Below are 26,415 nucleotides of genomic sequence, written 5' to 3' on the forward strand. Positions count from 1 at the left end.
TGTCGGAGGCAAGACAGCACTTTGTCTTCACAGTAAACATTATCCTGAAGGCTAAGAGACATATACCAGTAAAAAGCCAAGAGATCCTGTATATGGGCCAAGACTCATTCACACCACATATTGATGAAAATATACAGGCACACAGAGAGACTTTGTCTGTGAAACTTAAACTGTGCACCAGCCACTTTGAAGTGTGAAGTTTCTTGCAGAAGTGTAATAGGCACTTGTGTGTCATCCAAAGTCATTGGGCCTTCAGAGCTCAGGGCAGACACCAACTCAAGCCCACACTCCAGAAATGGTACCAGGGTTGGAGTGCTCCTAACTGGTTAGCTACTAAACCTGGGATTTTCCCAGATGGAAGTATAAGGTGGAAATAGAGGAGACTGGTAGAAGCCTTCTGCTGATGCACTGGTAGCAGGAACAAAAAGAACCCTAAGGGGTCTCAGAGTAAGGCTGGAGGTTTCCCTGCAGGTTGCTCCTGATTTAGCCGTTGGAATCCTGCAACCAGCCTAGGTGGTCTTTGGATTTCATGGTGAATTTAAGATGTTTTAATACATACATACGCATACACCACATACATACATGCCCCTTTTGGGGCATTTTACTGCTTTCTACAATGAACACTTCTTTGCAAGAAAGAAAGGCTAAGGAAGTATTTTCTGCCTCTCGAGGTTTATTTCTGAGTAGTCACAAAGGTTTGAGGAGACTGTTGGCTTTACAGTTCTTAAGTCAGGCTGTCTCAGGTGGCCATGCTCTTGAGAAAGCCTTCAGCCTCTAAGTGGCAGGGTGATTGTTTGGAACTAGTGGTTGCCTTAAAATGTGTTAGTGACTTCTGAGTCTTCCGTGGAGCATAGATGTCAGTATCCCAGATAGGCTTAGCGGGCTTCTTCTGACAATGATGAAACGCTAATAGTTGCTAGACCTTGATTCTGAGTGGTGCGAAGCTGTCTCCTGTGTGATTCAGATGGCATGTTGCCATCTATTCCGTGGATGGCATGCTTTGGGTCTCCTGGGCCAAGGCTTCTTTCTGTCTTTGAGTTGGAATTCCTCCGAAGATGCACAGGTTGGCTCCCTTGCTTATCTTGATGTTATCTGCTTGTTTTCTGCTCTGAAACCCTCTCTCTGGGAGCTGCATGACTGCCCTGTCATGAGTGAATGCTGCTGCAGGTCTGCAATGGCATGCATGTCACTGCAGAACAAGTAGATTTTAAAGGAAAAGTCTGGTTCTGTGAGGCTTTGTGGGTCTTCTTTCCTTCATGTTTGGAGAACACAGAGGTACCAGGAGATCTACATCCATTCTGTGTCAGGCTTTGGTGGTGGGTGGGTTCCAGTCTTATTCATGCCTCAAGTCAGAATAGCCAGATTGGTTCCTGAATATGATCTAAAAATGGATTTCAAAGAAATGATTGTGCAATCTGTGTTAGGCCACTAGTGCTGCTGGCAAGGCATTCCCCAAGACTGCTTGGAGTACCCCAGCACCCTGCTCCCTGTGACTGCCACATGTGCCCCAGCTGCTGTGTTTGTGTCTAAGTCCAGACCCTTCACTGTTATCTCACAAGAGGGGGAGCTCTTTATCTTAATGCCTGCGGTTTCTGCAGAAAAACCCTCTTCTGATAAGCCCAGTCTGGGCTAAATATAAGTGAGCCCTGCTAGCTCAACCAGATGCCCTCAGGCAGGAATCCCAGTTCACCGTATCTCAACTGGGGGCTGTTTTGATTATTCTACAAAGAGCCTTTCATTTTCTCTGACAAGTAAAAATAATCAGTGCTGGAACTGAAACTGTCCTCTCAAAGAAGGTGGGTGGGGCCGGTGGCTCTGGAGGAGGGGGCACACATGCTTTCCAATACCATTCATTGCCGAAAACTTTCTGCTCAACTTTCCGGTTCTGAAGCCAGTGTCTCCTCTCCTTAGATGGACTTTCTGGCAGAGACCAGCCAGTGGAGCTGCTGAATCCTGCCCGTGTGAACCACATGTCCAGCACGGGTAAGTCAACACACTTGTGTGTGCTTTGAAGCCCTGCTTTACTGAGGTGATGAGAGAGAGGCGCAGGCCACTTTAGAAGTGGAAGTAAGTGTGATAGGAGTCAAATGTTTTGAGCTTGGTGCTGACTCAGATGGCGTTTCAGCAGGTTTTTGTCACCTGGGCTCTACCTTTCTTTCCCTCCTGTCACACCGTTGGCTTTACCATAGAACAGTAAGCACAGGTAGGAGAGCTCCTAAATAGTTCATGAAAATGACAAACTTCTAAAGTTTGACTTTTTGGGAAGTTTTGGCTTTCATTTTCTCTCTAGTTCAGTTTGCTCAGGTCATTTTGTCTAGCTGCCATAGTTTGGGTGTTTGAAATAGTTTCCTAGTGCTTGCCCAGTGTGGACTGAAATAAGAATTTCTCACATGCCCTATGGGTAATGAAGAAAAATGTTAAATAAACATAGTTTCTAAGAAAACCAGAAAGCTTTGTGTTAGCTTTTGTGCCATGAAAAGCACACCGTGCTCTTTGAGAGCTTGTTGCTTAGTGTGAGGTGGGCTGTGGCTTGCAGTGCTGCTGTCTGACCTGCATTCAGACTGCTGCTGTGGCTGTGTGAGTTCCATTGTTGAATACCTAGGTTTTGTTTTTCATTCCCCAGACATGAATGATAATGCTTCCTTGCAGAGTTCTCACTAAGCTCAAATATATGTGTTAGCTTTTTAGTAGTTTTTCAATAAATGTCGTCTCTTAATGTCACACTGACTAGTACTGAAGATGGCGTGGGATGTAGCTATGATGTGCCAGCTCAAGAACCAAGTGTTTCCTGTGCTTGTTATCCTCGTTTTCTTTCTCTGCTCCAGGATGGTATATCATAGGCAAGGGTTACCCCCATGAAATTTGCTGTCCTCTTTTACCTCTGTAGCTAAGCTCCTTTTTGTTTCCTGGCACTTATGGCACATTTTTGCAGTGTTGAAGGTCAGCGTGTTTGCATTGTGCCTATATTGAAGAAGTGCTGTGAGTAGGCAGAGGAAGGCAGAGTATCCGCAGGGTGTATGGGACATCCCGTGGAGCCTACATGTTAGCATGTGTTTGAGAAGCCACTAGCATAGAGGGCATGCATGCTTTCAACCCCATTCTGGTCACTTTAACCAAGTATTAAATGCCTCACAGAAATAATAGGCTTGGGATACAAAAGACTTTAAAAATTGATGTGAAATATCTTTCATGTTGCATTTTTTATAATATGGAAACTTTAAGTGTGCTTTGTGTTATCAGCTTGTGCTGTATTCCTGAAAACTGAGTTAATCTTACCTTTTTTCTAACATTGCATGAGAATGTGTCCCATGTAAACATGCATCCTTTCACTTGAGTAGTACTCATTGCCAATCACATCTCATTCCCAGACCATTTTTTTGTCCTGCATTCATGAGCACAAGTGAGATAAACAAGCCTTGCTACTTTGCTGCAAGAATTATTAGGACTAGAAGCTGCCCTTATAATTTCTTTGGCACCATCTGCTCCCTTGGTACAGTGCTGATATGTACTCAAATTGGAGTTTTTCTTGGGAGTTTAAGATTTACTCTGTCAAAGAACTTCCCAAAGGCAGCCCACCCAGGCCACCCTGTACTTTCAGCTCAAAGTAGCCCTGCTCTGTTCTTTGCTTTTGCTTTTCACTACCGAGGCGGTCTCATAGGGGCACTGTGTGTTCATGTCCTGTTTTTTTTTTTTTTTTTTCCCTCTTTCCTTCTGCTTTGGCCTCAGTATTGAAGGAAGCAGAAAAGGACCTGTTCTAATCCCACCCAAGACACTATCTTGTGTCCCTGTTGCATTCTGACTTCTTTGTTCCTCTGGCCAGCTTGCCTCTCCTCTCTGGGTTTTAATACCTCCTAGCCCATCCCAGAGGCTTTGTGAAGATGTCCCTAGCAGGATGAATTGCAGATGAAGCAAGCAGCCCACATGGGGAAAATGAGTGGAAAAGCTAGGATGAGAGAGTCTCATGGGTTCTTGGTAGATGAAATTAGCAAGGGTGAAGGTATAAGGGGAGTAGTTCAGCAGAGGGAGATGGGATGGCGGGTTACCCAGTATGGAGTAAGGTGCTTAGCAATATCCTTTGTGCCTGCCAACCCTTTCCCACAAACCTGTGTTCTACCAATGAGGGAGGTGACTGGTTGAGATGTGAGGTACAGCTACTTTCCAAGAGCTGACCTCCCAGCCCACTCTGATATGTTACTGCTGACTGTGCTGGGTGAAGAGTTATGCTTGGGGTCCTTCTCTGGCTATGCGGCTGCATGCTGTCCCTGTTTTCTGTCTCCTCCTTTTCTCTCTGTGGTCTTTTTATATCTGGTAAGCTGACAAGGCCCTTCAAGGCCCTGGCCAGTTCTAATAGCTTATACTTCCAGTCTCGTTGAACCCCTGTAACCTCATTCTGGGATGGGCAAGAGATCAAACATCTCAAGAGGTAGCCTACAACCTCCACTCAGCTGCCTTATGCTCTGTGTTTCTTCCTCTGTAGAAAGGGATCTCTGGCTTCATCAGTGGTGCGAGTACGGGAGACCAGTGGTCTGGGCTCTCTTCTGCCTTGCATTTGCTGAGCCTCTGAGAATTTTGTAGCTGAACCATGTTTCTTGCGGTTTTTGAGCCATTCTGTGTCTGAAGAGACACTGTTCCAGAACCTGTCCATGTTCTATCCGATTGCTTGTAAGAATGTGCTTGCTGCTGTGTTGTCTTCTACTTCCATTTGTGTGGGTCTTGTATCTCTTTAAACAACCCACCTACCACTCTGATTGTGTTCACTACTATGGTTTACCAGAAGTGCTGCTGGCTTTAAATGCACCCTCTTTTGACTAGCTGTCATCGCCCCCCCCCTTCCCGCCAAGACCCTGCACTCTGCCCTTCTCTGCTCTGCCAGCCTGTTTCCCAGCTGGGTTCCTTTACCACCCCAGTGCCCAGGGAGGAAGAAAGCAGCCTTCCCTTTTGGGTGAATATGGGGTTGTTTACACTTCTCACAGTGGTCCACCCCATCACTTCTGAGTTGCTGCAACTACAGCTGCAGATACAGATTGGAAAAACTCCTTGTCCACCACAGGATGTTATATAAGGCGGGAAAGGTAGGTAGATAGCTCTTTAGTGCTGAATATTACAAATAAAATACTGTTCAAAGCAAACAGTTCTCATCGTTTGTGATGTAACTGGTTGGTGTGTTTGTGTGGTGGGTGGGGAAGGGGTGGCTATATATGTATGTACTTGTTTGGATGGATGTGCATGTGTGTGTGCCAGGTGCCTAAGTGTAATGTCAAAGGTCAACCTTTGTGTTCCTTTGCACTCAACTACCTTTCCTGATATGGAACCTACAAATCTGGGATTAGACTAGGCTGGCAAGCCCTGAGGGTCCTCCTCTTCTTCCTCAGTTGTAGAATCTCATGTACTCACCACCATGCCCAGCTTTTTATATATTTTCTAGAAATTGATCTCAAGTCCTCATGCGTGCACAGTAAGCATTTTATCTGTTAACCTGTCTCTCAGTCCCCCTCACCCCATTTCTTAATTTTAAAAAGGAAATGTACAGTGGCCTTGGGAGTAACCTCCAGGTCTTTGACTGTATAAAGGATGGAACACTAGCTGCATTTTCCATGGTATTTGAGAGTTCCAGGCAGTTAGGGCAGGAAGGAAGGGTTTGCTTCTTGGCGTTGTGGATCAGAAGTATTATTTATGACAGGACTAGTGTACAGAGGTAGGTTTATGTGACATCAGTCGCGCTCAACTGTGGGCATGGGCACTTTGAATCTATGTTTATCACCAATTTTTATTATGGCTTTTAAGAATTTGGTATCTCGGGTAGGTAAATCAGCCAAGACATACAAGAGGATTTTGTCAGCCCTTGTCCACCTTAGATAGCTGGGGTGTGGTATTAGTTTTCAGTAGTTATGTATTAGCCTTGTATAATGTTTTCTATTTCCAACAATTGGTTACCTTTAAGGGAGAATCTCTTTGGGGCCATACCCGGTACACTTGGTTGAACCCTCAGGTCTCTGTGATCCCAAGTGGCTCCCATGCTGCCATGTGGAACCAGAACCCCAGTACGTAGATCAAGGGGCCTCTTGACTAATGGGCTAAGTGTTTGGCTGGAGCAGAGAGCAGAAGCAGGTGGTCCTGTCAGGTTGGTAAAGAGTTTGAGGTAGGGGATGCCATCTCTATCTCATTAGATACCCTTTTTCCTGCATGCCTGGCCACTCCCCTTCCTACACGTTTCCAGCTGGACTGGGTCTGTTGACTGAGGGGAGAGCTAATGGGTACTCTAAGTCATTCTGGTCCTGGTACCTCCAGTTTGCCTTCCAAGAGCCCATCCCTTCCTATAGATTCACCTTCTTTGTGCCTATGTGCATTTTCTCATCCCCACACCACCTTCCTTGTTTTTATTTGGATGTCCTTGTTCTTCTTAGGTTGAGCATTTAGCTTATTTATTTATTTATTTTCTTTTGATAAAAGAGTTTAGGTAGGTGGGAATGAGATGGTTTTTGATAAGTTCCTATTTGTGATGTTTAATTTATAAAATATGTTACATCAATACTTTGTAAACATGTTTCTCAAGAGATTTTTTTTTTTAAAGAGAGTTATTTTCACATGTCTTTTATGGTTCTTTAAAAATGATACTTAGGTGAGCATCCACGAAACTGCCTAGGCTCCCACGTAACCAATAGGTCCAGTAGAATCAAAAACCCGTTGCCATTGTTCTTGAGGTCTCAGTAGTCCTCCTTGTCCGCTATGTTCAGCGAGACCAGTTTTGACCCAGGCTTTTTCAGACCCAGGCCAGCTGGCCTTGGTGAATTCCCAATCCCCATTGTCTCAGTGTATGGGTAGAGAACCCTGATTGCTTTTTGGACTGATGAGGGAGGGGGACTTGATTGGGGGAGGGGGAGGGAAAGGGGAGGCGGCGGTGGGGAAGAGACAGAAATCTTTAATAAATAAATAAATAAATTAATTAAAAAATAAACATTAAAAAAAAATAAATAAAACCTGAAAAAAAAAAAAGAAAAAAAAATGATACTTAGGCATTTTTACAGTCTGAAAGTATGAGTTTTTCAGTAGACCTCTGCTAGGATACTAGCTTACTGTAGCATGTTAGAAGTTACTGACACTTTGGATTTTGGGAGACCGTTTGTCTTATGGTCTGCTTTTTGAGGCTTCAGTGTGTCACTTGTGTAGAATTGAAGAGAAGGTCAGGTGCTAACTGCCATGGGACATAACAAGATAGTGAGGAAGATGGACTCTAGAGGGCTGTCCAGGAAACCATAGACTTGCGCACCTTTCACTCAGGCATTCCTATAAGTTGGAGTTACTCTGTCCTTAGCTTTGGGGATATGTGTGTGGACGACTCAAACAGAGATCCTTGTTTTTCTGGCACTAGACTGTGCTTAGAGGAAGGGATAGCCAAGTCAGAGAGTGACAGTAGGGGAGGATCTTACTGGGGAGATTGGAGTTTTCTTGAGAAGCTGGCATGATTTCAGCAATATTGGATGGTGAAACTGGTCAGGATTGAGGGATACTACTGAGGGATATTGGTGACGGGAGGTGCCAGCTTTTTCAGATACCCTAGTACCAGCTAGCAGGCTGGAGAGGCAGGGCAGAAAAGTGCTGGCCATGTTATGGCACCATTACTAGTCACTTGCCAATATCCTAGGCATCAGCCTTTAGGTAGAGGAGAGAGACTTCTGGAAGTTCTGGGCAGGGATATAACCTGGCTGTTGCTGTGGAGGATGATGGGAGGTTGCCACCTGCGACAGGGACACTGGGGAGGAAAACCAGAGAAAATCTAGATGGGATGGTGACACAGCTAATAGGTACAGTGGGAGGAGAAAAAAATTATTGGGGCTGGAAATATCTGGCAGTCAGTGGGATAGGATTCTCAGGTGATGCCTCACCTTAGATAGCAGAGGTGAAGCTAGACTGGGATTGGCCTGAAGCACTTGGATGGTGGAGTCATGTTAATTGACTGCAGTGAGTAATTAGATGTACCTTCCCGGACCTTCCTATCAAAGGTCATCTTCCATCCATTATGGAGAATCATTGTAAATCTGAGTATGAATTGAGAGGTTTCTTGGAGAGGCAGAGGGCTGTGAGAGCATTCAAACAGCACAGATTTGGAGGCAAATATGGTTTCATTCAAGGCCACCAAAGAGCCTTTGTTCCCAGTGTAGTCTGCAGAAGCTGTCTAGATTAGGTAGCAGAACATTGTGTTGCTGATTTGCCAGAGACTGTTCCACTGGACTAAGTTGATCCCAAAGAGAGTGAGTGTCCACATATGAAGAACCAGGTGCCATAGATTTCAGAGGGACATTTTCAGGGCCCAGCTCTGGTAGGTCCATGTAAGTGATGACAACTGTCCCCCAAACTCGTCCTTCACTTAAGCAGCTCATTGTAAGTGATGACACAGGCGCGTCCTTCATCTAAGTGCCATGTGTTCTCTGCAGTGTCAGTCTTGCAGGAAGTACCTCAGTAGGTACAGGTTAGGAAATAGACTGGCAGGCCAAATAACTTCCCCAAGGTCACTCATTTGTCTGGTGGCTGACTCAAAACAAGCTCCCATGACATTCTTCTAGATGCCAACATCTGAACTACCAACACACACCAGATTGCCAGCTGCTTTTTGGACTGTTTCTATCCCTAGGAACCCAGGAAGCCCTTGAAGAATGCTGCATTCCTCTTTGGCCATCTGAAGTCAGGTGAGGTCAAATTGATTTCCAGAAAGCTCAGGTTGAATGCCCTTGCTGCCTTGATGGGAGGAAGCTGGAGGAGGCCCACTACCGCAGCAGTGCAACTTCGCCCCATTCTCTCCTTTCACCAAGTGCAAGAAGCATCTATTTTTACATATTTCTGCTGTTTGTGTTGGGTAATAATGGTTCCTACTGTGGCCCAGCTGTTAGGTGAAATGCATAACCGAGTGTTTGGAGGTTGCTAAGAAGGAAATTCTGAAATTCTGTGTTCTTATGTAATATTGACCTTATGTAACTGAAATGGCAAAGACAATACAGATTTGGTACCCTTCCCAGACTACTGGGACTATTTTTAATTTTCCAATAATACATTTTACCCCTTGAGTCTAGGGTAATGAGATTGCTTTCAGAGGTGGCCTGAGATGTACGCTGCTGCGTGCAAGTCCAGCAGTGTTTTGGGGAAGAACTTTTCCCAGGGTCCTGGCTAGACCAACTTTAACACAGGTGAGGACTAAGTTGGCTGCTACCAACTCTACAGCCTGTAATTTTCCACCTGTAAGAGTATGACTGTGGCCATGGGTGAGCCAGTGTTCAACAATAAGTGTTAGTTTGGATGTTTCTGTGTAATTGTACTGTGTTAGAATCTTACCAATAACATTATTGCAGCCAAGTCTCCAGTGTATGGTTCTGCCCATTTGTGTTATCTCTGGAGATTCTGCCTGTCTTTGGTAGCAGTACTCACACATGAAAGTATGGGGGCACATTCACTGTGTTTCGAATAGGTAAGACCTGACGGTACATAGTTTTCAGGACATGTGCGAGTTTGTGTCTCCAATACTGTCACCCACTGCACCAGACTTTATCTATAGTTCTTGTTCATATGTGCTTGCAAGTCTTCTACTTGCATAAGATAGGTTTTTCTTCTTGGTGGATACAGAATGAACTTGGAATATTAAGAAGATTTTTCTAGAGAACTTTGAGGGTAGTTCTGAGATAGGCAACAAGAGAAATCTCCCCTGAGTTCACTGGTTAGCAGAGCAGCGCAGATGGTTAGCCATCTTCAGGTGGACCCTTGCTGTTTACAGCCGGCATAGAGGATTTTATGTGTGCAAAGCACTGCCTAGGCTGTGTGAGGCTCCACTAGTTGCTGCTCTCCAAATAATATCATAATGTCAAGAATACAAGACAGTTGCAGGGAGACGGTCAGGTGTGCCTTCCTTGTAGCATAGTGGTACCCCTCACACCTGAAGCAGGTGTGGCACTAGGTGCTCCTCAAACAGGTAGTCAGAGTTGTGTGTGTCTCTGGGAGAGAACTGTGGTCTGTCTAAGTCAAATTTGGGCCACCCATGTGAGTAAAGCCTTCTGTGTTGTTGACAAAGATCCTTGGAAGTGATTTGTAAAGACAGTTTTGTCCCTTGGATATCTTCAGCATCATCAGGATTAAATTTATGCTTGTTGTTTGATAAGAGTCTTGAAAAAAGAAAAAGGACCACACTGAGTGTCCCTATCAAAATGACACTCTGACCGTAGCCACTCTGGCTGGCAGGAAGACACTTAAGAATACTGACATGTGGAAGTGGCTGCTCTATGGTTGAAAGGCGTCTGTGCCCTGTTGTCAACATGCCCGGAAATGTAGTTGGAGGTGGAAAAGAGTACACAGAATGACAGCCTCTGGTCAGCCAAAGGAATCCCAAAACCCATCCCCATGTGCTTGCCTTTTGTTGTTATTGTTGATAGGTTTCATGGACCAAGCAGATACCTGTAGTTTTGTTGGTGGGAGCTATCATAGTTCCTACGGCTTTCTTAAGAACTCATTTCCTGGCACCTGGGGCCCTTTTACTCTGTCCCTTTCTTTCCTAACAGTTCATGGAAGAATTAGTGGTATCTTTTTGACTTTCCCCCCATTTTATTTTTCACTACTTTGTCCCCCTGAGTTCTGTTCTTATTTAGATAGCTGTGATTGTTGTTGCTGTTGTTATTACTAGTACTATTCCTACTCAAGTGTATAAGACCGGGAATTGTTTTCTGTGCTCAATTTTAGACAGTTTCTAAGATGATGAGGATGATGTTTGTTTGTTTGTTTGTTTTTGAGGCAGGGTTTCTCTGTGTAATACCTGTGGCTGTGGCTGTCCTGAAACTCACTGTTTAGACCAGGCTGACTGATCCTCCTGTCTCTGCCTCCTGAGTGCTAGGATTAAAGGTGTGTGCCACTACTATCCAGCAGTTTCTAAATTTTTTATGTGTGTTATGTTTATTTTTTAGCTGTTCACTTATATTCAGAATTTTAGTGTTAGGAGGGGATTTTTTTCCCTATAGTTGGATTTTTGCTTCTGTGCGTCTCATTACTTTTGGTTCTTTTGTAGCACTTTTAAGCTTGTGGGCTGTACTTTGTCATGGAATGTGTTTGTGTGAGAATTTTTTTGTTGTTGTAGTGACAGAGTACTGAAGGCTGGATACTTTACACAGGAGAGATGTTTACTTTAACTTATAGATCTCAAGGCTGGGAAGTCCAAGAGCATGGTGCCAGCCTCTGCCCTGGGGCTTCTACTGCTTCATCCAGAGGAATGCAGAAGGTGGAAGCAATGTGTAAAAGTATAGCACCTTCTTCCCAACCTCTGGAGAACAGATCTGAGCCCACTAGAAGCGCTTTGATCTTCAGTAAAGTGTACCACACATTCCTGCCCTTCTTGCTCACACTGGGAACTGCCTGACATGTCTTTGTAAACAGAGTGAGGAAGAGTGAATCCCTGCCTGGGAGGTTTAGTTTTATTTTTAAAATTGAATGATGCTGATTTAAAATTTTTTGTGGTGCTGGGGAACAACCTCAGTGCTTGACTGATGGGTGGGGAGCCTGTAGCACTAAATTACACTGCAGCCCCCTGCTGGGAATTTAATCCTGTCTTTGCAGTGTTAGCTCCTCAGCAAATCGGAGCTGCTGGGGAACTCCAGCTAGCAGTACAGCACATAGAGAGGTGAGACAGGGACAGAAAGGCATGGCATGTTCCAGTGCAGATTTGTTGGCATTTCTCCCACCTTAGGATAAAGTCAGCTGTGTGCTCCATTCCTGTATCTTTGCTTAGTAAGCCTGGCAAGGAGACTGTAAGGGGTTGGGCCATTTTATGGGTCATGCTATGCTGAAAACACCATGACCAAAAAAAGCAAGTTGGGGAGGAAAGGGTTTATTTCATTCACATGTAAAAGTTCATCATCAAAAGCAATGAGGGTAAGAACTCAAGCAGGGCAGGAATGGAGGCAGAAGCTGATACAGAAGCTATGAGGGGGTGCTGTTTACTGACCTCACCCCAGCTTGCTCAGCCTGCTTTCTTATAGAACCCAGGACCACAACCCAGGGATGGCACCAACCACAATGGGTTGGGTCTTCCCTGTCAAGCACTAATTAAGAAAATGCTCTACAGCAGTGATTCTCAACCTTCCTAATACTTTGACTTTTTAATACAGGTCCTCATGTTGTGGTATCCCCAGCCATAAAATTATTTTTGTTCCTATTTTATAGCTAATTTTGCTACTATTACGAATCATAATGTAAATGTCTGTGTTTTCTGATGATCTCAGGTGATCCCTATGAAAGGATTGTTTGACCTCCAGGTTAAGAACTCCTCCTTGTAGGTTTGCCTACAGCCCAGTGCTATGGAGGTATTTTCTCAACCAGGTTCCCTCCTCTCAGATGACGCAAGCCTGTGTTAAGTTGACATAAAATTAGCCAGCGCAGTCATCTTGGACCACACTGAGTAGTTGAGCCATCCTCTAAGAAGCATGGGAAAGCGCCCGCCTGAAGATACAGGGGACTATGTCCAGTATTCTGAGCTGAGTTGTATTATTTGGCGATTTTGACTGTGAAAAACAGAGTTCTGTATTTATACAAAATGGGATCAAGGAAAAAAATAAGTTCATGTATATGTTTTAGAAGTTTTTACTCAACTTAATTTCTAGTAGGTTGGTTTAAAATGAAATGTATATGCATGTACCAAAACTCAATAAACTGCACATCTAGCATAGGTGGATTTTATTTTATGCAGATTATATAATAAGACTGTAAAAATAATCAATTTTTTGGTGGGGCTGGAGAGATGGCTCAGTGGTTAAGAGCACTGACTACTCTTCCAGAGGACCCGGGTTCAATTCTCAGCACCCACATGGCAGCTAACAGCTGTCTGAAGATCCAGTTCCAGGGGATCTGATACCTTCATACCAATGCACATAAAATAAAAGTTAAATAAACTATAAGAAAAAAAATCAATTGGTGTAATCCATCTGATGTAGAGTATAGAGAAAAAACAAATGTAATATACTTTCTGTGAGAAAGTGTTTTTAAATAAAGCTGGACCATTGCATGTGATAGTGCCAGATGATGTTAACTTGCAAGACTGATCCCACTGTTCCTATTAAACCAGCTCCCCACTCCATGGTCACTCTGTGGTCCAAACTTCTACTGTTTAAATCCTTGCGGCTACCTCTCAGTCACAGCATTGGGTCCTAGAACCAAAACTAAGTTCTCTGAGAGAACAAGTGTTTTCCGGAAGGCTCTACATCCCATGACAGCACTCAATGCTTCTGCAGCACTTGGTACTTTCTGAAGGTATAGCTGTAAGACTGGAGGGCATGGACCGATACATAAGTCTGCAATCACCAAACTACCAGTGGTGGTTAGACCTGTGGTTCCTCCTTTCATCTTTGAGTGTCTTCCCTCTGAGCCTTTCGGTCATACTGCCATACAGAATTTGCTTCTGTGCTGAGAGCAGACCTTTGGTAAGGACTAGTATTCTGGCTAGTTTGTTGTCAGATTGACATAAGTTAGAGTTATTTGGAAAGAGGGACTCTGAGTTGAGAAAATGCCTCCAGAACATTGGCCTGTAAGCAAATCCATAATGTGTTATTTTAATTAGTGATTGATATGGGAGTGCGCAGTTCTTTGTGGGTGGTACTACCCTGAGCAGGAGGAGGTCCTGGGTTGTATAAGAGCAGGCTGAGAAGGCAAGAGGGAACAAGCCAGTAAGCAACACTCTTCCATGGTGTCTACATCAGTTCCTGCCGCCATGACTTCTGGGTGAGGACTATCAGCTGTATGATGAAGAAATAAACTCTTTCCTTCACACTTTGCTTTTGGTCGTGTTTTATCACAGCAATAGAAATCCTAACTAAGACAGCTGGTTTGGCGTGTGTCAGAGTCTTCTGAGGCTGGCCTGCTCTTCAGATTGTTTTAATCTTTCATGGCAAGAGGCTCCTACATCTTGAGTTCATTTATGAGATATGAGGATGTTTTCACTAACATTCTCTGAAAGTCATCAGATTTTCCTTCACTTTGAGTATTGGTACATGTAGGATTTGTTATGGTGTAAAGCATGAGTAGAGACAGTTGTGTTCCTATCCACAAAAATAGCCCTATGTGACAGCATGCTTAATAAGTCTTTCGTCTTTTGCACAGTGATCTCCAGTGGTTCCTGTCAGTCCCTGGGAATATTCTCTTCTACTTTCTTCAGACCAAAAGCCATGTTTGCTGAGATTTTATGGATGATGCTCTTTCCTAGCTTTATCTTATGCTCTCAATTACAGTGCAGTGACTTCATTCCTGTGTGTCTTCAGTGGTGTACTGCTGCTTGGTTTAACTCTCTTATGTGAGTCCATTAGATTCTTATAGACTACTGGGGCAAGCTGGCTAGTGTCACTTGAGAATTTTGTGGCCGAGACCAGAATCATTCTTCCTTTCTCACAATGTCTTCATATAGTTCTGTAATGAAGATTTCTGTTCCCTGGTAGGATAAGCTAGGGCTCCAAACACTTTTATATTTCTTTGAAGAGTTTTATTTAAAATGGTGATCAGTTGGTTAGAACTTTTCTAGGAATGCCATGGGGATGATTTTTGTGGAAAGATTTTGAAATATTGTCTCAAATTATGATGCTAGTATAGAACTATTTTGGCCTTTTTTTGTCTATCAACCTTAGAATGTTAATGTTTTCTAGAAATGTGCCTATTTTACACTGACTTTAAAATGAATTGGTTTAAATGTCTGCCGTATTTGAAGTAACTGGTCTTTTTTTAGCTTCTAACTTTTTATGTATGTATATGTGTAAATAAAAATGTTTGTGCAGTTCCTGAGATGGAGCCCCATCATGTGGCATATGCTCACTCACTGCCACATGCTCTGTCTTGTCTCTTAGTTTTTAATTCGTGACTTTCTTTCTTTTCCGAATCCTTGTTATTAGAAGTTTGTCATCTTCCTAGTCATTTCAGAGAATCTATTTTTTAACTTGTTGGTGCGTGAACATGCAGTGAATGTTTTTCTCTCTTCATTCATATATTTTGTTTCTGCATTTGTTCTGATATTGTCTAATTTTTTGATGATAGCTCTATCTTATAAATCTGTATCCTTATTGTCAGAGATGATGTTCCTGCTTTGCTCATTTGTCCACCAAAGAGAAATACCGTCTTTTTTGTTTGTTGTACATGATACACTTGTGAAAGTTCATTCTTTTCTTCTTTATGGTTCCAGGAATCAAACTTGGGTCATCAGGCTTGTCAACAAGCACCTTTACACACTGAGATACCTCTTTCTCTCACATACACACTTGACTGCTTGCTTGCTTGCTTGCTTAACAGAGTCTTCTGATGGATCCTCGACTGGCCTGGATCTTGGTATATAGACAAGGCTAGTCTTGAACTCAGTCATTCTGCTTCTGCCCACAGTGCTAGATGTGCCATGGCCACCAGCACAGGGGTCTTTTTTTTTTTTTCTAATGCATGTACAATACCATTGGTACCATTTTCAGGCTTAGATAAGAGTGACAGCTCTTTCATATCAAATGTTCACCCAACGTTTGTATGTCCCTAGGGATATCTGCACTAGTTTAGTTTGCTGTTTGCCTCGGGGTGCATGTAGCATCCTAGTGGCTGGTACATAGCGTATATCCTGGTTAATCCATAGTCTTCTCCTCCCTATCTTATTTTTTTCTGTGTTCTTGAGATTTATCTGCAGGAGGTGGTTAGTCTTGTAGTGGAATTTTGTGTTCCATGCTTTGCTTGGGTTCATCCCTATCCTATCATTTGAAAGATCTTTGTTTCCTGTTGCCTCTCATTTGGAAGTTGGGTCTAGAGACCAACTAGATGGAGATTAATTGTGGTAGACTTCTGGATTTAACTATGTGTTTCTGCCTGGAAGTGGCCAGGTGTGCATTTCTGGAGTCAGGAGCAGAGGGGGCTTTCTTTCCACTTACAATCTTCTGTGGCTCGCATCCCACCCCACTCCACTCCACTCCGTATGGCATTACTTTGAAGCAGTAGTTGTCCCATGGGACCCCAGCTATGCTGCTGCTTCAGAATTCTCCTGCCTCACCTCTGCCTTCCTCAACCTTTTCCATACACCTCTTGTTGTCAGGTTTAATGGCCTCTGGATATCTCCTGACCAAGGGAACCTGTCCTCTTTAGCTTGTTTCTTAGAGCTACCTCTACCATACCTTGTCCACACTTCAGTGCCCATGGCTTCTTCATTGGGGTGTCCATCACTTGCAGCTTCTTGACTTAAGGCCACATGTGTCAGTGTTGCTTCTGTGTTCATCTCTGCTGTCTCTCTAATGTGTCCCCAGCCATGAGCCCATGTTCTTGCTCCTGTTACCATGGCCCCTCTTTAGGAAGAGCTCACTTTCACATTGTGGAGGGGGGTCAACTTTGTATTGGGGGCTCTGTGGTTCCTTTGTGAGACTGTCTTAATGTATTATATTTTTCCACTTGGTTGTGTTTTCAATGTCTGTAGGTGTTTATCTTCCACTTTGGAAATTTTTAGCTGTTGTGGTTTTCTTTCCTCCTCCTCTTCCTCCTCCTCCTCCTCCTCCTCCTCCTCCTCCTCCTCCTCCTCCTCCTCCTTTTTTTTTTTTTTTTAATCTTGCCTCTCAAGAGCTCTGGCAGATCCAAGCTCCGACTCTGGAACCTGAATTCCAGGACTGAGACATACGTTGGCATGCCTCTTCCTGCCATGTGGGATGGCCAGGCGGAAAGACTGAGTGTACAGGGAAATGAGTGGGTAGACGAGAAAGGAGAGCCTCACCATGTCCCTAGACTGTGGAGTCTTGGGTGTGCTATGGGACACTGGAACTCCCAAGAAGCTTTGGGCTTCTGAGGTTAGAGGAAGGCATGCCAAGACTTCCTCAGAGCACACAGGCTTTCCATTGGGGCTGCAGAGGAAACTTGGGTGAGTCTGTCCCAGAAGGCATGGGCAGGTACTCAGCATGTCACCGTTTCTAGCTGTTGAAAGAAAAGACAGCTCCCTCATGGTGGGCCTGGCCTGGTCCTGGGCAGTCCTCAGCTCTCAGCCCCTTTGTGAGCATACAACAGAATCACCACATTGTTCTTCCCAAAACAGGCATTCTAAGGGCAGCAATGTTGGCAGATTTCTTTGGTTGGCAGATGCCAAGAACCCTTTGGTCAGTGCCTCTTACTCCAGCTATTTGCCCAAGGTCTTCACTTTGTTCTAGAACCTTCCAGACTGGCACCTTTCCAGTGGAACTTGGTGCATTCAGTTTCCTGTTTTCTTGAGATTCAGGCTGAGTTCCCACTGGACTGTGACTGGGGTGTTGGACCCTCTGCTTGAACTCGAGCACACTGTATATTGGCCAGAGGCTGCAGACTGTTGCACAGAGCTGGTTTCCTTCGTGTGGCCTCAGCAAGTCCCAGCCTCACAGAAGCCGCATTACTATGTGCTTCTAGACCATGGCTCAGCCAGGAATGTGAAGGTAGCCTGGATTCTGCTTCTCTTCCTCTCATTCTCCTCTACTACAGAGAGCATTTTATTTCCCAGCAGGGGCGGGGAGTGTTGGACTGCATCAGTCTCTCTGACGTCAGACACCTAACCAGGGACTGTAGACTTAGGGCAAGGAAAGCCTTCTTCACTTCTTTAGTGTTGCTGGTGCCTGACAAAACTGGAGGGCCCAAATTCTGCTTACATAAGGTAGGCTGGTGAGGAACTTCGCTTCTATACCCCCTTGGCTCTTGGCCACCTATCACTGTGTGCTCAGTACATATCATGTGTAGTCAAAGGAACCTGCCTTAAGGCCAGCTGTCTGAGGTGGTTAAGGATAGGGTTGTTCCATCCACGAGTTTGGTGTGGTCCTGAGACAGAGGTGACATGACACGTATTTGATGAGTTCCATCTTTGAGGGACTCATTCTCCACCTGTCTTGGGTCTCCTGAGATTTGGACTGCCTCTAGGAGTCCAGAACATCACTGCCATCTTTTCTTTTCCTTCCCCTTTTTATGCCTGGGTTTCAGCAGCCACCACCATACCTATTAAAGAAAGCAGTTCTTGGCTGTTTGACCCCTTTTGTTGGCAAACTGCAGGCTGCTCCAGTTTAAGAGCAGCATTAAGGCCAAAGAACACATACTGTTGGTAAGTAGAAAGTAGAAAAGACACTCAAGCGTGCTTATTGTGTGTGCCAGTCAGACTACCTGGCTTCTGGATAGTATGTGAATGGAAGGTTTCAGTCTTTGTCTGTTAATTCCTGGCCCTTGTGTCAACCTAAAATGGATTATTAAAAAGGAGGTAGGGAATTCTTTCCAGATCTATCTGTTTCCATGTCCTCTCTCTCAAGAGGGCTGCCCACGGGACATTCCCCTGTCTCTGATGCTTTCTGGGCCTCAGATGTTGTCTTGGCTTTCCCTCAGACAGCTCACCATGCTACCTGGAGAGCTGGCTGTCTGAGCTGGGCACTTCAGATGTGTTAGCTGTTCCAGCTCTCTTACCTGCATGAGTACGACTAAATCTAGCTGAATGGCAGCTGGCTGTCCTACAGGCTGTGTGGGCTCGCCCTGCCCCTGTTTTTGTTAGTAAGCTTTTCATTCATGAATTCATGTAACCAGAAACAGTTCAATATAACCCTCTGCCCTTCCCAGACTCTCCCAGATATCCTGGCTGCCATCTTGCTCACCTCTATGCAGAGAAGTGTTTTCTTGACCCACTTTCTAGCTAGCAAGTATCAAGAATACTGAGGCCCAGCTGTACAGTTTCACTAAGCGGCCCTCTGCTGCCTCTCTTGTTTGCTACAGACTGGATGGTGCCTTTCCCAGAGTATGTCCTGGTACAGGTGTGGAGCCAGACTGCACACCAGTGCCAGCTCCATGCCCAGCACTTCCTACAGAAGATCAGTGTTCCTTTGGGCTGAGGGGGTATCCTTTATTACTGATTGACATAGGACAGAGTCCTATGTTTCAGAAACATGGACCTAGATTTGATCTCAAACCTGGCTCCAGGGTCCATGGCCTGCCACTGCCTTGCCATCTCTATGCCTGCGTGTCTTCTTGTATCTTAGTTCCATACTGGAAATCTTGAAGAACAGGTCTCCTGCCTCTAGACCCTGTGAGTCAGCTCCCAGATGTGGGTATTGCCACTCTCTGGCCTTGTGTTCTATGGCTGTCTGCAGGAGGCCATGGAGGATCACCCCACTGAATACGAAAGGCACAAACCCACAGAGGATCACCTTGTTTGGCAACAGCTCTTTTGGCCCAGTGTGATGACACCGCCCTTTGTTTGTGGTTCACTTGGGCCTTTTTCTGCCTGGAAAAACATGTCCTTTATTTAGGAGAGTGGTGCAAGTGAATGAGGTAAGCACTGGCTGGGAGGGAGATACACCTGGTGTTAATGTAGCCTTTTGTTTCGGTAGTGAAAATAACATTTTCACCTCCAGTCTACAGTAGGGTTGGGCAGGACTTTCCTGCTGTTCCTGTTTTTCCTAGGGTTGGGTAAGTAGGTGGCTACTCCTGAGCACAGGAGCTGTTCAGGAAAGAGAATGCATCTGTGGTCCTCAAGCTGCAGGCGATCTATCCCAGCAGTAGTTGAGAATCAGCCTCTGGTTAAGAATAGAACCCAAGTCTCAGCTAAAAGGAGGTGCCCGTGGCCAGGCAAGCCCTCCTGCAGGTCATTTAGTGAGGGACTCAGCTGGTGTTTTATCAGACATTTCTGCTGAAAGGGAGGTGTGTCATAGTGGAATATCGGTTCCAGAACGTGGACTCTCAATCTGTAGGGTTCCCAGATTCTGTCAGTGCAGTGGGGGCCCCAGTGGCTAGCTAGCTGGCAGCAGTGGAATGATGGGGTCTGGGCCTTGGCTTGGTCCCTGCCTCTGCCCACCCTAAGAATTGCTGCCCTGGCTAAGCTGTGAGTCCTAGCTGTCCTTGGCTTGTACATATTCCTTAGGATTCCTGATGCCGGGGCCTTTTCTGGGCTTGTGGTCCATGAGCAGTTTATCTAAGCAACATGTCTTACATTTCCCATGTGCCTGATAGCACACAGTTGCACTGACTTCTGTGGAATCCTTATGCACATGAATAAGTCAATATACACATGCATATAGTTTCCAGCAGGCCAACCTACAGACAAGGCATGGTATGGACCATGATAACAGGAAGAAAAGGGGGCTGCCTGTTTCCAGCTGGAGCAGTGTTTCTTACTTTCCATTCCAGAAGACAGAAATGCGAGGTGAATCCGTGCCTAGAAAAGTGTGCTGCCTGTTACTGGCTTCTGGAATGGAAGACTCGGCTCAGAGATTACATGTAATATAAGCTGTGTTTAGTATGTGTCTCTCCTGCCTAGTGCCAAATGGAAACCTTCCCATATATGCACCCACAAATACCTTTCTTTACATTTTGGTTTCAGCCGAAAAGAAAAGAACACAAAGCTTTCTCTGTTTGCATCATCACTGTTTTCCTTTTCAAGCATGATTTCTATTCTGGTGAATTGTTAACAGGGTTTCTTAGCATTACATATAAGCGTTGCAGTGAGGCAAAGAAAGTTGTTACAGAAGACCTCCCTGTCTGTGAGCCTCAGGGAATGCCACTGTGTTGTGCCTGCTCCCTACAAAACATTCTTAGACGTTTGCCTCGGAAAGTGCTTTCGACATTTCCACCCTACCTCCTCCGTACATCTGCACCTGCATGCACAGTAAATAATCGGAATTCCATTTCAGACATCTTTGGGTGAGAGGATATTGCAGATAAATCAGAATTTTGAGTGGAGTCTAGATAGGGCTTTTCAGTCTTTGTGAGTGATAGTTTTAATAAGTTGTGTGCTCTGAAGTTCCAAAAGGAGGATGGAACACACGTGCAGTTTCATTCACTTTAGAAATGTGCAGGAATGACAGAAGAACATAGTATGTCCTACGTCCCACCCCGTAATAGCACTCACCCCAGTAGCCAGTCTGATTGCTAAACATGTGACACACATCAAGGCTAGAAAATGTTTTAAGAACAGGCCATCATGTCCCATCAGAATATTCTGAAACCTCTGTGGTTCAGAACTTGGGCCAACCCCAAGACTCCCTGTGACTGAGGACAGGACTGTTGGAGTATCTTTGAGATATGCAGCTAAGAGGGACACAGGTCATTACAACATAGGACATTGTAAAATATGCCACCCACACTGCAAGACCACTCATCATTTTTAAACTTAGACCAAAAAAGGGGGGGGGGGTAAGCGCTTGTCCTGCCTGTCTTATAAAACTCTTTGTCAGTGACTGAGAGCTTTTATAGAAAGACCCCAACAAACACATGAAGAAGCAACTGAAGAACCAGAAGAGTGCTATTGGCAGCAGTCATGGTTAGCTACTAACACCCACCTGGGCTGTCTCAGTCGCCTGTCACCAGGCACCCCAGCTCTTGCTAGAAAATCACAGCCAAATCCGCCAGGCCCTAAGAACATACAGTTGACAGAAAGCCGGGGCCGGAGTTCATTGATCTAGGCAAGTGTCATCAGTAGAAGTACAGGGCAGGTAGCCAGCATCTCCAGCTGGCTGTGTGTGTATGTGTTTGTGTGTGTGTGCGTGCGTGCATGTGTGTGCATGTGCACACACACTGGCGCTCATGTAAACATGTGTGTGTACCTTCACATATGCTGGTAGATTACAGTGGCTTTGGCAGATATCGTTTTCTGGCAGTGCTTGATCTAACTAGGTCCTGATTCAAATAGAGCATAAGACCCTAAAGAGTGGGTGACTTTCTGATGCTGATAACATGGAATTCTTACAAATTTATTGGGATATGCTGACAGTATCTTACTGTTCTATAAGAATCTTCCAGATGTGTATGGTTAAAATGGTGTGAAGGAAGAAGTATGGATAGATGTGGAGAAGGTATGTGAAGGACCCTGTGGAGGGGTCCATTGCATGGTTCTCTCTGATTTGTGTACTCCGAAAAAGCAGTTCTTTATTTTGTGTATGCATGTCCATTGTACTCATTGGTTTTCCTTCCACCATGTGGTCAGAGGCTGGAACTCAGCTCTTTACATCCACCTCTAAGCCATTTCTCTGGCCTTGTTTTGTGTGCTTTTGAAGTTGCCCCCAAACACTTGAAGATGAACATTCCAGGGAAGGGTCATAAGCCAGCAAGAGTTAGAGTAACTCTCCCCACCCCCATACAGGCAAATGTCAGTGAGAGGAAGCCATGGTTCCATAGTTGAAATATCTATTATTTTTCCCTGGAGCTGAATGAGTTATTCTTTACTGAGGCGACCCTCGGCTCTCGTGTGTTTCCTGAACAGAGCTGCTTTCTTTCTGTGTCTGTGTGATGGTGTGAAGTGGTGTCAGTGAGAGAGGAGTGACCCACGTAATGGAAAGCAGGACTGGGAGGGAGAGCAGGAGGCTTTTCCTGTAGGAGGGCTTGCTCCCAGCAGACCTGTCTTTCTCCTTAGAGCACTGAATGTGGTCTTTGTGTCCTCACTGACGTCATAGGTCCAATTGTATTGATAAGCTTTTCAAAGCACAGCCTATGGAGGAGTTTTCAGCCCTCCATAGAATATTCCTGAGAATACAGGCGGTTTTGTTTTGATTCTGTGTTCTTTAAGAAGAGAGGATTTCGTTTTCTTCTTGTGGAGTCCTGGGTCAAAAGCCCAACAGTCACTGTTGGGAACTCGTGGCATTTCCAGTGGTTTTGATACAGAAATAGCACAAGTCATTCTTGACGCAACTGCCAGGGCCATGCTCTCATGAGTGAATGGGGACCATGGCCTCGGTCTCTGCAACTGGCACTTGAGCTAGGCTACAGCCACGCCTCTTGGCCTCCTGATGATGGTTGTGGGGGTGGCAGGCTATGTTCTCAAGAGCCCTTGGCCTAGTCTCCTTGCTTGTTGTGTGGATTCCAGGCCTCATTCTGTGTCTGCCAAAGTGACCTTACTTGAGAGGAAGCAACAACAGTAGCTAGCTATGGGATGTGAGTTGCAGGTAACAAAGGACCTTTAATCTTCTGCTTCCTTTCAATTTCTGTAGCCAAGAGTGAAGTTCTAATTGGCACTTTGGGACGCAGGTCAAGGCAGTGTTTCTGTCCCTTCCCAACACTTGGAGATGCTTCTTGCAGCTCACTGGCAGACTTCACTGAAGACAGTGTTGGCTCCCAGCACCACTCCCTCTGCTCTTCATGTAGAACAGTTGAGCCCAGGCCCACTGTGGACTTGAGGAGTGGGCTCAGTGGCCTCTCACATGGGTCTTTCTTGCTTCATGTTGCTTGAACTGTGGAAGTGATACCCCTTTCTCTTCAACCCCCCAGTGTAGTTACCCCCCAGAGATCTGTAGCCTGCACAGAGCCCAGGACAGGAGGACTTGGAACTAGTCCTGCCCTTGCTTCCTCTTCAGCTGTTGGGCTGCTGGAAGTTAGGGAACAGGGAATGGCCATCATGCATTTCATGTATAAAGGAATGCAAAAGAAGATCTGGGCAAAAATTGACCTTTGGGATGGATGGTACCTGTACAGGAAGTTCAGATACATTTGGGGCAGTAAGCATGGGTGACTCTTGAGTAAAGAGAGGGTCCAGCAGTCTTAACTTGTTCATCCTGTGTGGTGGATATGCTAACATTTCATCCATCTTTCAGTCTGGCTTACAAATTTAGGGCACCTTAAATACCCAAGGTTACAGTTTCAAACACAGCTTTAAATTTAGTGCCTTAAGGACTAAAACATCAGTAAACTGAGCATATTGAGTGAAGAAGCAACAAAATTCAAAACAAGCAATACGATCTGCTCACTTTGTCCTCAGCTTTAGTTTGTTACGACAAAGCTGTATTCCGTGCATGGCAAGCACCTTTGGAGTGTGTCCTCCCCCATTCTTCAGAGTATACCCTGCCCACATTCAGTCACACACACTGACTGTTGTTCAGAGAACCCAGTGACCCTTTTACATTCCTTGGTGGGGTGCTGACCAGCCTTGACCCGCAGGTCAGGAGCTACACTGGTTATGTTGCCATGGAAAGAATATCAGTGCTGTATAGTGCTGTATAGTTGGCCTCTGGCTGAAGAAAGAGCTTCAGTTGTTACCGCACTCACATTAGTATCCTTTGGACCAAGTGTGAATGTGCTTTCCTTGTAACAGGCTCTAAGGCTAGCCGCAGTGCCAAAGTACTACTATGGAAATCGCCCCAGCTGGTTATCATTCTGCCCTGTGACTGATAAGGAGCAGTTGAGCAGCCTGGTCTTGCCACTGCCTGGAGCTGTTCATCCCATCCCCAGCTGCCCTCTGCACACCCTGCCCTGCTAGACCCTAAGCATTCAGTTCTGTACCAATTGTGCCCCACAGAGGCCAGAGGAAGGTGTTAGAGCCCTTGGAGCTGGAGTTATTATAGGCAGTTGTGAGCCACTTAGCATGAGTGCTGGAAACTGAAATCTGGCCCTTTAGAAGGTCAAGTGCGTTTAAGCTCTAAGTCATCTCTCTAGTCCCACCATCCTTGTTAGTAGAAATGATTGGCCTGTCATGTTCTTGAAGTTAACCAAGGCAATCCTTTTAAAGGTTTTGTATTTGTTTTTCTAAAGAAATGTTAGGCATTCCTAATGGTACCTCTCTATGAAAATTAGAAATGGGCAGATAGCATGCTCTTGTGCCCAACATCTTTGATACAGTCTGTTAATATATAAATCTTAGGTCATGTTAGCAAAATTATAGCAGGAGTCACACCTGCCCTCTTTCCCAGAGCCAAGTGAGGTAACACACAGGAAAAGATAGTTTTCAAACTGTGAGACAATGTCATAGTTTCATTAATTTTTCATGGGTTTTTATTTAAGCTAAACTAACACTGCTTAACTAGACAAGAATATATGATTGATTGAGTGAGTGATTGATTGATTGATTGATTGATTATAGACTAGTTTTTACCCCTAGTTGACTCACATTCTAAAATAAAGTGGCCATAAACTAACACTATCAAGGACCATATGTGTCTATAACTAAGAAAGATGATGTGACTTATGCCAGGCAGTCAGGGGCAGCTTGAGGCAGTCTCATTTAACCATAAAATTGACAGGTTAAAGGATCATGTCTGTGAGTTCAAAATAAGGGATAGGTAAAACCCCAGCAAGAAGTACCTGCTGTTACCTGCTGTTCAGTCAGACAGCACAGCCGGCCGCTGATGAAGAAGCTCACCCTGAGACTCTTTCACGAAGGCATCCTCTTTAATTCCTTACCCTCTAGAGTATATTATCCTTAAAAGGGAAACTGGGTAAACATAGAAATAATATTGTTTTATAACACCTGCATTGTTTGTATTTTTCCATCTTGTTTTATTTTGTAATAAAAGAGATAGAAAAAAAAAAGACAAAACGGAAAGACGAGTAAGCCAGTCCTTGTTCCTGTGTGAGAGAGAGCCCTGTCCATGGAGCAAGCATACATCAACTAAAAAGCTTCTAGTGTACCTAGCTCGAGCCAAGATACAGAAAGTGCAGACGTCCCTGTAAGTAGCCAAAGCCTTGCCTCACTGATGATGAGGAGCCGAAGTCTTGGCTGAGCTTCATGGGCCACAGCAGGGTTGTGTTGGACATGAGGATCTCCAGTTGCTTTATGGTTGCTGGGTGTTCTCGTAGCTAAGCAGGCTGCTGGCCCAAGGCCTGGGTATTTCTTGGGTTCTGTCTGCTCCTACCCCTCTGTCAGTCTGTCTTGGAGGATTTAGTGGTGACCACAGGGCCAAATCACAAGCCAGGTTGGTGCAGGGGCCTGGGATGGGAAGATGGCCACTTCATTGGGGAACCCAAGGGAGTCTTCATTATGGCTATACCTCCTCCTCCTCCTTGGTCTCCTGGACTCTCCTAGGGGAGCTGTATCTTGAGGCAGAACACCAGGGTTCTGGTGACTGTTAGATCTCTTTCCATCTTTACTCTAGAAGGACAAGGAAGAATCCTGGGACCAGGGATCCTCTGAGGCCAGCTTTGGGAGTTGCTGTATAGGAGTGGCTACAGGAATGCCAGGGACCAAAAGAAACAGGCACTTTCTTACTCAATTCTGTGTACTCAAGATTGTCAAACATGGCTTACCCAGGAAGAGGGCTTCAGGCAGGTCTTGGTCCAAGACCCCCCTGAATTTGTGAGTAGAAAACCCTAAGAATTTAGCAAGAAGAAAGGGTATAGGATAGCCACGATTAGAAAGAATTGCAGGCAAGGCCAAGTGCACAAGGGCCAGGAGCTGGATGTCAGGCACCTGCTACCAGTGCTGCACTTGAACTCTAAACTGAGTCCCTTCCAGAAGGCAGTACTCTTGCCTCCTTTCCTTGGACTCAGTGCTTGTGTGTGGGCAGAGGAAGCACTACATACAGGGCAGCTGGGAGGTAGGGTCTACAGGGCTTTTTTTTGCCTTAACCGAGCGAACATCTGCAGAGCTGCCTGTTAACAGGTACTGTAGTAGCACTTCACTGTGCTTAGAACGTTGTAGTTCCAAGGAGCCTGTGCATAACACACTGTTCATAACAGCCTCTGACAGGAGAGGGGCTGCTCAAC

At 45.1% G+C, this 26,415-nt stretch overlaps 1 protein-coding gene across 11 annotated transcripts in view; it reads left to right on the top strand.

Moving 5' to 3' along the window:
• Hdac4 (histone deacetylase 4) overlaps nt 1-26,415 on the top strand; it is a 260,113-nt gene that overhangs the window by 130,726 nt on the left and 102,972 nt on the right. For 9 of the 11 annotated variants that reach the window (XM_050163036.1, XM_050163037.1, XM_050163040.1 and 6 more), the window contains one exon: nt 1,912-1,983. The exons of 1 other annotated variant lie outside the window; for it this stretch is intronic. In XM_050163036.1, coding sequence (XP_050018993.1) covers nt 1,912-1,983 — 72 coding nt within the window. Of the gene's footprint in view, nt 1-1,911; nt 1,984-8,665; nt 8,685-26,415 lie in introns of those variants that run through there. One more of the 11 variants, XM_050163047.1, reaches the window with a different exon arrangement.

The sequence above is a fragment of the Alexandromys fortis genome, unplaced genomic scaffold, assembly GCF_014885135.2.
Source record: "Alexandromys fortis isolate MF-2015 unplaced genomic scaffold, M_Fortis_MF-2015_v1.1 scaffold_139, whole genome shotgun sequence".
NCBI classification, from domain to species: domain Eukaryota; kingdom Metazoa; phylum Chordata; class Mammalia; order Rodentia; family Cricetidae; genus Alexandromys; species Alexandromys fortis.